Below are 11,929 nucleotides of genomic sequence, written 5' to 3' on the forward strand. Positions count from 1 at the left end.
ATCCTATTTGCCCCGCCTCTTCTCTCTTCTTATTGGCTAAATATATTGGTGCGGTCAATGACCTTGTTGACAGTCTTATTTTCCAGTGGTTCGTGTTGATGTCAATTCTGCACTATAGTGACGTACTCGTAGGTCGGTGTTTATACCTTAATTGCCTCATTATTGATATGGTTACTATTTTTATGATGATTCATATCATTGTTAGGATATTGATTTTTGGTTGACTTTAAAACGAAAGCATGATATGAGTGAAACCATTCATAGGTAATTTCGTGCCAACATGCAAATCCAGTGTCAGCACCTGCATGCAAATCAGTTCCTCAAACAAACACAAAAAACAGCTCGGTTAAGCTACCTATTTTAATAACACATAGTATATTTGTTAAATTATCTTAATATAGATTGCAGGACCTTATGCGCTTGCGCAGTGCTTTCTGTCTCACCTGAGATTTGTTGCTCAGATGCGGATGATGCCGAATGAGGACATTTTGATTTTTGAGGATTTTTTTCCCCGGTACTTTTAACATCGTCATCAACATCAGTGATGCCTCACCAGACGAGAATAATATACTCTTCACTTCACCGTGTGTTTGAACTCAGTCGACTTTTCCAATTTTAAAATTTTGCTTTGTTGTAAGTATTTGCATGTTTTGTCTTCAGTGTTTTGCTCTTTTTTATTCCAATTATTTACCCAGAAGAGTTGAAAAATGTCTTATTTTATCAGGTCTTTAACACCATGTCATGAACCTTATTATTGCTGTTGTTGAAAAGGAAAACAAATATGGGTTCATCTAACCATAAAAAAGCTAACAGAAAATACATGGATTGCTGATCATCAACAGAGGCCAATGGGTCACAACTAACATAAGAAGTTGTGGCACACACTTTATTTTGCCTGAAAAGGATGTTCATTTTTGTGCCGCTCCAGGTGCATAAAGAATAATGCATTGAGTTAATAAATCTCACTGGGCCATCACCACGGTGACGAAAACTCCACTGGGTTGACTGCAGTGTCAGTTATAAACATAAGCTACTGAATTGGTATGCTATACATTTATTGGTAGAGCAATTTCAGTCTTCTTTGTTCATTTTTACATTTAGTATTTAAATATTTATATTTGCTTTGTGTGCAGGTGTGTGCCTGATTTTACCACATGCAATGGGCAAATGCTGCAAGTGCAACGGGAGGCTGCTTTGCATGTGCTTGCTGCCTTGCATGATGACTGGCCACCTTCTCATTTATATCATGGTGACTATATTTGTAACCATCTCCTACACTCCCTCGAAAATACCCATCCACTACATTGCTCCGGGGATTTCAGCAAATTCCGGGGCCTTGGCCTCTCATCCACTCAGCCCTTTCTGGAAGCTTCATCTGGACCACAGTTCACTATGGAACCAGTTGCAGCACTCCTTGGACCGTCATTACAATCCAATACTGCAAGGAAACACGAGTGGGACATTGCGAAAGCCTATAGCAAAACTTCCAACTCCAATTAGGGATGAATGCCTTTCCGGTTGTGCATCACACAAGTGTTCAAAACCTTCTCAATATGATGTCAACAATATTCCCGAACAAATGAGATTATTCGTGAGGTCAATGCATTGCAGGAGTTACCGAATGCTCATCAATCAACCCAATATGTGCAAAAGGAACAAGACTAAATCTGGTCTTGACTATCCAATGCTCCTCATGGCCATCAAATCTCAAGTGGGGAACTTTGAAAACAGGCAAGCCATTCGTGAAACCTGGGGTCGCAGTGGTTTTGTGAAGGGAGAGGCCAACAAGAAAGGGGGATTTGTACGGACTGTGTTTCTACTTGGAAGGCAGGACTCGAGTACAGGACCTCACCCAGACCTGAAAAACTTTCTTGATCTAGAGAATCAAAAACATAGAGACATTCTTCAGTGGGATTTTAGGGACTCTTTTTATAATCTGACTCTGAAGGACTTGCTGTTTTGGCGTTGGCTCAAGCAATACTGCCCCACTGCGATATTCATTTTTAAGGGGGATGACGATGTCTTTGTCAGAACTGGCGCACTACTGGATTACTTAAGCAAACACTGGGAGGAACACAAACTTCGGCGGGCCATTACAAATGAAACTCACATGGATTTATTTGTTGGTGATGTCATCAGTAATGCAATGCCAAACCGGGATCCGTCTGCTAAATACTACATACCTGAAAGTTTCTACAGAGGAGCCTACCCAACTTATGCTGGGGGAGGAGGGGTGGTATACTCTCGATCACTTGCATTACGACTTATAGAGGTGTCCACGAAGGTCTGCCTTTTCCCAATCGATGATGTTTACCTTGGAATGTGCCTGGAAAGACTGGGGCTCTCGCCAAGTCATCACCCAGGTTTTTTAACATTTGATCTACCAGAGACAGACAGGGGAAATCCCTGTGCCTATAAATCTGTGCTTCTTGTTCACAGGCGGAGCCCCAAAGAGATGTTGACATTATGGCACAAGTTGCAGGATATGAATAGTAAATGTTGAATTTTTTTCGTGTCAAATAGGATTAATTAGGATGTATGTATTTAAGATGACTTGAAATAAGAACATTTGGTGCTTGTATGCTCAATGCAAGGGGAGCAATATCCTATCAAATGTTTTGTATGCCATAAGCACAGTTGAGCTTTACATGCATTGTGTACGACTCCTGCTGTATGTCAGTTTGAATAAGCCCTCTGTGATTCGCCATGATGGTTATTCAACACTTTGTCAAATATTTGGTGAAACTGGTGGCATCTGATCTATCTATAACAACCCATAAGGACTTAACACAAATAAGTACATCAGCAGTACACAGTTATTAAAAATCCTGTACTTACTAATTTTTGATTAATTGGTCGATTAACTATTTCATTTGGACCATCTCAAGATCTACTTCCATTGTTATTTAAATAAAATGTGTGACGCTAACAATTATTATTTAACAATTTTGTGTTATGTATTGTTTTAAATACTCGTCATTTTATATTGTGTTTTAAATGACCTCTTAACTTGTTTTAGTTAGTAACACAATGAAACCTATATAGTATAGTATATTGCGAGTAATAAATTTATTTTGAAAAAAATAAATAAATAAAAATAATGCTACTTCACATTGTTATACATACAGTATGTCCTTTTCAGTAAGTGTGTTACCATCCTTAAGATGTGTGCTTGCTTTCTTTGACTAACTTTTATTTTTGTTTATTTATTTATTTGTTTGTTTGTTTATTTATTTATTTTGTGGTTGCTGGCCGAACCTTCATTAAAAATAAGTACAGCACAAAATGGCTTTGAAAGGGAAATGTATTTGGAATTGAGTGACATCTAGTGTTAAATTCCTGAATATGGAGTGACAGCCACTTTTACCAACAACCCATTATACCTGTATATGGTAGGCTACTGTACACACAATACAACTGACAAATAGTTTGAGCTCTCAATAAGCTTTGTTAGCTCGAGACCTACAATGAAGTCATTGTTTATTCAACATGACCCACAGCAAGGTTTTAGATTTGAATCCACCCAGCGACAGTCCAAAAACGTTAGGTTTATTGATATCTTGGAATTGTGGATGTACAGTAAGTGTGAATTCCTGAAAAGCTCCCTCTTTCGCTCTCGATTGCTCTGTCTCTCTTAGAAAGGACGGACTCTTACTTCACTCTGACAGTTTTACGTAATATGTGGCCCACAAAATGTATGGACAGATGAATTTTTGTCTCTATTAGTCCACTGACTTCAAAGCTCAAACTTGCAGCTCCCTATAAAAATTAATCTATGATAGCAGGAGTCTACTTGGAGCAGTCTCACAATGATAAGCACACTTCCACTCAAGATCCCAGAACAGCCCGAATGTGGTTATGTGAGCAGACTTCTTACTTGGACACTCCTGGCATGTCCCCAGAAGAATATTCTGGAGAAGAACACACTGAAGTCTAGTGTGATCTGGAGGTGGAGCCAATCCCTGCTGACACTGGGCACAGCAGGGTGCATCCTGGACTGGTTTCTAATCATGTATACTGTACATAAGTGTTTTTCAACCGGTGTGCCGCAGCACACTAGTGTGAAGTGAGAGATCGTCAGGTGTGCCGCGAGAAATTATCCAATGTCGCATTTATATATATACAGTACATATACTGTATATTTTTTTGTACGTCATCGGGCGTAGTTGCAGTAGGAAGGAAGGAAAGGAGGGAGGGAAGGAAGGAAGGAAGGAAGGAAGGAAGGAAGGAAGGAAGGAAGAAAGGAAGGAAGGAAGGAAGGAAGGAAGGAAGGAAGGAAGGAAGGAAGGAAGGAAGGAAGGAAGGAAGGAAGGAAGGAGGGAGGGAGGGAGGGAGGGAGGGAAGGAAGGAAGGAAGGAAGGAAGGAAGGAAGGAAGGAAGGAAGGAAGGAAGGAAGGAAGGAAGGAAGGAAGGAAGGAAGGAAGGAAGGAAGGAAGGAAGGAAGGAAGGAAGGAAGGAAGGAAGGAAGGAGTAGGTCGAAAGTTCTCGGTCGTGTGCAGATGAGCGAGGTATTGCTTGTGTCCCGTTCAAGAACTGCTCGGATTTCTAGCCATCAGCGACCCAGCACGTCTACTGCACATCATTTGGTTAGACTCGTCATGTGTCAATGTACTCGTGTGTGTCCTTTCTATTTTACCCATATGTGACGACCGTCAACCCCTCTCCCACCCTCCCCGTGTTTTATTCCAACACATTGTTGAGGCGGCTAATGGCAAGAAATCCAAGGTTTCTTGAACGAGACACGAGCAGCTATCCAAAAGTGGCATGGTGCCAAGCAAGTTTAAACATCATCTTCAAACGAAGCACCTGTCGCTTCAAAACAAGTCGATGAACTATTTTGTTCACCTCCGTGAAAACACAGAGAAACTGGCAACTTTTTTAAGAAAAACTACAAAGGTAAATGAGAAAGCCCTCAAAGCCAGTTACCTTGTTGCCTACACTGTGACAGAGGCATTAGTACTACCTTCCTGCAAACCCATTGTCTGCGAGATGCTCAGCCCTGATGTGGTTAAAGAAATTGTTCAAGTCCCCCGTCTGATAAATCTGAGCTTTTTCAAGCCTAACTGCTACAAAAATAAAAACAAAGAAAGTCTGAGAGCTGTTGAAGAATAAGGATATCGGCTTTGTGTTCATCTAAACAGGCTCAAGTTTCACACTGAGTAAGTATATATACTGTGAAATTATTTTATAATTAATATATTGCACGGATAATAGTTTTGGAACATTTTTGGTTTGTGGTGTGCCGCGAGATTTTTTTCAATGTAAAAATGTGGCGTGACTCAAAAAAGGTTGAAAAACACTGCTGTACATAACACAACAAAACAACAATTAATACATTTTGGAATGACGCTCGAAAGCAGAGTACTGCGAGAAATCCCATTCAAGGACGTGGAGATAAAAAAAAGTTGATCACTATGGTGGTTGGTGATTTGCTCAGAATCAAATACCTAAAGCTTTCTTTTTTTTTTTTTTTTTTTTTTTTTTGTTGTTGTTGTTGTTGAACTGCATCTATAAAATGCTTGGGGGTGGGGGCAGAACTTCACTGACAAAATGTAAAAAACGAGTAGGAAAAAACCAAACATGATGTTGTATTAGAATGCATGTATGTATAGTATGTATAGTATGTGGATGCAGTCTATAAGGTTACTATTTCACAAAAAATCTAATTGGTAAATTTTGTGATTTCCCCCAAAAATTGAAGCTCATTCAGTCTCACTCTAAAAAAAAATCTTTTTAAATTTTAGACGAGGTGTAAGTGCTTCAAATACATTTCCCCACAAGGTGGCGGCCTTAAACAATATTTTATCATCATCCTGCTGACCAAACTACCGTTGCTGGAAAAGTAAAGTATAAATAATAACAATCAATCAAAAATTTGAAATATTTCGTAATAACACACACACAAATAATGTGTAATGTAAAAACCAGCATGGAAAATACATGAAAAAAACAGCTAACAAACACATTTACTTATTTCAAAGTACAAGTAAATCACATATTCATCTCCCCAAATAAGGAATCTATGTTTACCGTTGATCTTTAGTGAGCTTTTTTTTTTTTTTTTTTCAAATTTCAATATCTTTTTTATCGCTAGCCAATGAAGTGGTCAAAAACTGTAATATTAATGTTAAGAATAAATTTCATGAACGTTGGATTCATAACACACATCCTATCTTATATGACAGTGAGTCGTATTATTCGCTTTTTTCCCTTGAATTCAGATATAATTTAGGGCTCTTCACATAGACATACAGTATATTCAAACATCTCATCTCTTATTATTATTTAAAAGAAAATATTTCATTTCAGGCCTGTGCATGGAGTCAGATGGATCGTGTCGGGAAGTGGGGCAACAACAACCGAGATTTTCTGTGTTTGGACATATTCCGTCTCCATAAGAGAAAGAATAGATGATGAAATCTCTGTTGGCAAACAACACATCACTGCTGGGGGATACTGTGTCAAGGCTGGTGTCAATATTTTTGACATACAAAGAGAATATCGGAGTTATTTTTTAGTTGGTTTCACCTTTGGATGAACTCCCCAAAGTGGAGGCAGAATAGAAAAAAAGTGGGGGTAGAATGATAGGTAGCAAAAATAGAGAACGGAGGAGGAGGAAGAGGAGAAGAAAGCAAGGATCTGGTCCATGTAAATCATCTCCATTGTTCTCGCAGTGCCGCTTGTGGGCAAACATGGATACACTACACAAAAGAATCTCAGGATGCAAACTCCCACTTCCTTGTTCTTGTCTCAGACTCCCCCCTAATGGAGATGTGTTTTAACGAACCATAATCCTATTTTTCCCCCAAACACATAAAAGAGATCTCCACCTATGTACTCAATCTATACCTGAGTGCTTGTGATGGCCACACACACATACACAGTGTCACTAGCTCATCAACATGCAGTCATTCGGTTGGCATTGGATCGGAGACTGCTAATTGGCTGCCAAGCGGAATATGTGTGTGAGTGTGTATGTGCGTTTCTCTTCTGCAGAGTTGGGGTTGCTCAGAAATTCCCGTCACGTCTACAAGCCTCGATTAAGATGTTGCTCCAGTTTCGAACAGACAGACATGTGGGGAGGAGGGGAAGGAGGGAAGTGAGGCAGAGAAGGGGGGCTCAGAGGAGAGGATGCAGCGGGGGAGATGAGAGAACGCCAGAGGAGGAGGGGAAAGAATGAGAGGTGATGAGGCGGGAAAAAAGTGAAGAGTGAGGGTGCAGGAGGTAACGAAATGCTGCAGTGGTTCCGTTGTATCGGAAGTGATAATTCTCCTCCGCTACCATCCGTATATATGTAGTTTTGAGTTCCAACGTAAGTGGGAGCATTTTGGGATATGGATGAGAAAGTCCCACTCTACTGGTTGGTAAGTTACCACGCTGGTGCTTTTAGTAGTTGGAAATAGCTTCTGACCACATTAGAGGAATAACATGGGAGAGTGTCAAAAGAGGGCTGGGGTATCTCAATCTTTGGCATGGATGAAAATACAATGTAGATAAAAGTATTGTAATTACGATTTTTAACGATAGGTTTTTTTTTTAGATACTATTCAGAACCCCATACTATAGCTGTCTTACAGTATGACATGAAGGTTTTAGTTCCTCACTCTGATGCCATAGTAAGAACTAAAGATGCACCGATACCGATACTGGTATCGGTAGGGGGCGCCGATCCAGCCCGAAATGGTGGTATCGGTATCGGCGAGTACCACAAAGACGGCGCCGATACCATTTACCGGTCCAATATTATAACATTTGACCGCAGCCTTTTTTTTTGCTCCTGGCGCTCACTACACTCTGTCTCTGTGTTGTGTGATGACACGTGAACATCAAGCAGCTATCACTATTGGCCTGCTCCAGACCAATGAGAGCGGGCCAATAGCCACTCCTAACCAATGACAAGGCAGCTTTTTCGTATGGAGGAAACACAAACCAGGAGTAATGGCAGCGGTCGGGAAGTATTTCAAAATAGAAATCCCGTCGATTAAAATCAATGACTGCATGCAAGATTTGCGGCCTGAAAGTTTCGAGATATGGAGTTAAATTGGCCAATTTCAATACCTCGAACCTGATAAAACATTTGAAGACGTAATGTGAACGAACACAACGAGTTTGAGCCTGCAAGAGGGGGAGCGGTATTCAGAGGAAGGGCGCTGGACCGGAGCAACAATCTCTGGTCAGTTCACTACGTCTACTTTACTTTTATTGTGTTTCACTGAAAGAAATGCCGCAGTAATTTGGGAACTGTTTCCAAAGTAGGGTTGCCAACTTTCGGAAATAGAAATAAGGGACTCCCCCCTCCCGAAAAAAGGAGGCTAATAGAGAGACGGGATGCTGTGGTCAATTATTATTACTTATAATTGTTAGCGTCCGCAAATGCGGAAACAAGGTGGGAACTCGAGGCAGACAACAAGCGGGGGATATGTACAAGGGCTTAATGATTGCAAACAAAAAATAACACGCGATCGCGGGATAGAAGAAATAACAAAAGGAGTCCGTGACAGCAGGTCGACGGAGCTCAATACTACAAACTCGAAGGTTAACTAAGACGATAAGCAGCGAGCCAAAATAAAAACACTCAAATACCTGCACAGGGTATAGGGTTACAAACGAGAGCAGCACACTAACAGAAAAAAACCCAATGCAGGGGCGTAACAAGCAAATGTAGCGAGACGTCAAATGGCGATCAGCAAGGCAAAATACCTTTGAGATCACCCGTGCTTAAATGCTGCGCTGATGAGCCTGCATTGGATTCAGGTGCGACGTCAGGAAAGCCCCTATGACCAGCCCAGCAACAAGACACAATCTAACCGGCAGCAGAATGTGACAATAATATCATGAAAGTTGCACTGTTTGGCCTTTGAGAGGTTTAAAAAGGTTTAGTCAGTTCATTCTGAGTTTATTATTATTAATTTATTTTTACTTTCTTACTGTTGGGCTAGCATTATAGATGTTTTATTAATTTCATAAATGTAGCACTATTCTGGCCTTTGAGAGCCAAAGGTTTATTCAACTATTGTCTACTAGGGTTTAGTAGACTATTCACTTTGTACTAGTCTTTTTCCTATTTTGCAAAGGTAAGCAACAGCCTGACAAAGCCTGGATAGCAATGATTTCACATCCAATTATGTAGCTCTTTGGAAAAAAAAAAAAAAAAAAAAAAAATTATATATATATATATATGAATGGGGTGATATCGGTATGGTATCGGTATCGGCCGATACTGCACAGCCAGATATCGGTATCAGTATCGGGGCCAAAAAATGGTATCAGTGCAACACTAGTAAGAACCCTGCCACCACAAATTCCATCCTCTTCATCCATCCATCCATACATCCATCCATACACTTCTCATTAACGTTGAGGCAAAGCTTGAGACAGTTGGTGTGCTCCCTGAACCGATCATTAAGCAAACGCAGCCGCACTATACCGTGGAAAGTAGAAATGCAAACAGTACTGCTGTTTGTGGAACTGTCCTAATTGAATACACTTTTAGAATAGGTTGCCAGAAGTCATTACTTTACCTCATGCGGAGTTGGCATACTGAGACCCATGGGTCAAATTTGTCGTGCAGTGTAACTACAATGCAAATTTCTATCGTTTTTTCAATTTTTCTATCTTTTACATCCATTTAAAAGTGAGATAATTTGCCAGATAAAATTTAAAGACATCTGTTATAAGCATTCAAAAATGCTCATAACAGTGTCATGTCATAGTTATGATTGTACTATAACTAGCAAACAACTGGAACAGTAACTGAAGAAATAATTAGCACAGAACATGAATTTTGATTGTTATTTACATCTGTAGCGCTGCAATGCATGCTAGGAGGCATGTTGAACAAAAACAGTATTGACACTACGTGGCAGCAGATGTTGACTGTCTCCTCCAAGGGAGCAGTGATGACCAAATGAAGCTTGCAGCCAGGTGGTTCAAAGCTTCATGGTGGTTCATTTGGTCTTATGACAGTCGATTGATGCCGCTGTCAAATAAAGTGTTACCAGTAAATATCTTTTGTTGTTAATATCCCATAATACAGTGAGGACAGCTGCGGCTTATAGTCAAGTGCGGCTTATCTATGAACAAATGATGTTTTGCGCCAAATTTGGTGGGTGGCGGCTTACAGCCAGTTGCACCTTATAGTGCGAGAATTACTGTAATTAGGAAATATACTTTTCATAAACTTCTTTTGTGAAAGCGAATTACTATTCTGGCCCACCAGATTATAGTGCACATACAAAATAACTCCTTTCTAACCAATAGGAAACATATACTACCTGTAATGTATTTCATTTCAACTTTAAGTTCATTTTTCATGTTTTTCATATTATTTGCGTTTGTATGAAAAATATTTGCATTTGTTTTATCACATTTGCACTACTTTATGGCAGGCCTTGTCAGCAGCATATACACGTATTTCATGATATACAACAGTCCTCATTCCCTTTTCAGTTCTGTCAACTGTCCAGAAAACCTCATGTACAGTCCCTAGAGAGTCATATTCTATAAGCATGCTGCTATCACTAACATGCATCTGGTGCGTGCCTCACACATTAAATGATGCAAAACTATTATGCTCCAGATGAAGGATTCATTTTACACTCTCCATAGTGGTCCAAATAAGTGAGTGAGAGTGGAAAAATGATGGGTGTAGAGTATACGGCCTCAAAGATAATAAGGGAGTAATAAGATGAAATAATTGAAAGACTAAGCATATCAGATGGGAAAGAGGACTCGAGTGGGGATAAGATTATTAGAGTCAATGACTTTTTGCACTCACCATATGACAAGGAGGCGACATCAGGATGGATCTGTGACAAGAAAAATGATGAGAAGAAATGAACGATATGGGAAAGAAAAAAATAAATACACGAGGCAAACTGGGTGATATAATGACGCCGTGTGAGACTGCTCAATGATTCTAGGTCACGCACGGACTCAATGCATTTTACAAACTTGCTCTCACTTTCATATGCGTACTGCTCGCTTCCCCGCACAGATATTTCACTGCATCGGTCGTTATGTAATCACACCAGAGAGGGATCGAGTGAGAGCATGGAATCTGCAGCCTAATTAGACACAGACACCAACAGACATGTCTCACAGCTGTCTGTCTCCGACTTCCTCCACAGCCAAGCAGCTGTCTGCTTCAGCATCTTGACAACTTATTTTTCGCATGATGTTGTCAAGACAACACAAGTTTTAACAATAATTTATATCCAGAGAGTGGACAGTAAACTATTTTAACTTTGTGTAGGATGTGACCAAACAAACAAAAAATTACATAATGCAAATAAAAATTTGGAAGCGCAATTCCAATGATACCAAGATCATTATTCTATGACAAGTTATAACAAAGATATTGTTATTTAAATGTCAGGAAAGTGGTTTATACTACTTTTTTGTACTTTGTGTCCGTACGTGTGTACATGCATATAAATGAATGAAAGGCTGTAGGTTAAGTTAACTCAAGGTCCTATCATGTTTGTTTGATGTAGGATAATTAAATCGGTAATGGAAACCAACCTGTTCCCATTGCAATCGATTTAATTGATGCAGCAGACACAAGAACACACACACGCATTCCCACACAGTCTACTTATATCTATTTCCACCCACAGCTCTTCACACGACCAGGAATAAGTAAAGACAAGTAAAAATGTCTTCACTCTCAAGGTCTTTAAGCCATTTAGCCCTTGGAAAGGGCCAAGAGAGATAAATGGCAAGAGCGCATCAATGCACATGTAAGCCATATAAGAAACGAGCACAAAATATATAAGGACAATAAATAGAACGTACTGTAACTACCGAAATTTTCAGACTATAAACCGCTACTTTTTTCCCCTCATTTTGAATTCTGCGGGTTATAGTCCAGTGTGGCTTATTTGTTGAATTATTTGGGTTAATCGGTAACATTTTGACATAAGACCGT

At 39.8% G+C, this 11,929-nt stretch overlaps 1 protein-coding gene across 2 annotated transcripts; it reads left to right on the top strand.

The window, feature by feature from the left end:
- Positions 1-513: 513 nt before the first annotated feature.
- On the top strand, positions 514-2,914 carry si:dkey-175m17.6 (N-acetyllactosaminide beta-1,3-N-acetylglucosaminyltransferase 2). 2 transcript variants are annotated; one of them, XM_057819364.1, is made up of 3 exons: positions 514-633; positions 929-1,041; positions 1,134-2,914. In XM_057819364.1, exon 3 carries the CDS (start codon positions 1,160-1,162, stop codon positions 2,501-2,503), a length of 1,344 nt encoding a protein of 447 aa, XP_057675347.1. In that variant the 5' UTR covers positions 514-633; positions 929-1,041; positions 1,134-1,159; the 3' UTR covers positions 2,504-2,914. The 2 variants fall into 2 exon arrangements, with proteins under 2 accessions (XP_057675347.1, XP_057675348.1); XM_057819365.1 differs by lacking the exon at positions 929-1,041 and having other exon boundaries at positions 602-633.
- Positions 2,915-11,929: the final 9,015 nt, after the last annotated feature.

This window comes from Corythoichthys intestinalis, chromosome 17, assembly GCF_030265065.1.
Source record: "Corythoichthys intestinalis isolate RoL2023-P3 chromosome 17, ASM3026506v1, whole genome shotgun sequence".
Lineage (NCBI taxonomy): Eukaryota > Metazoa > Chordata > Actinopteri > Syngnathiformes > Syngnathidae > Corythoichthys > Corythoichthys intestinalis.

What these genes read in the sequence shown, in the direction of transcription:
- si:dkey-175m17.6 (XM_057819364.1), top strand. Translation starts at nt 1,160, where the DNA reads ATGGGCAAATGCTGCAAGTGCAACGGGAGGCTGCTTTGCATGTGCTTG.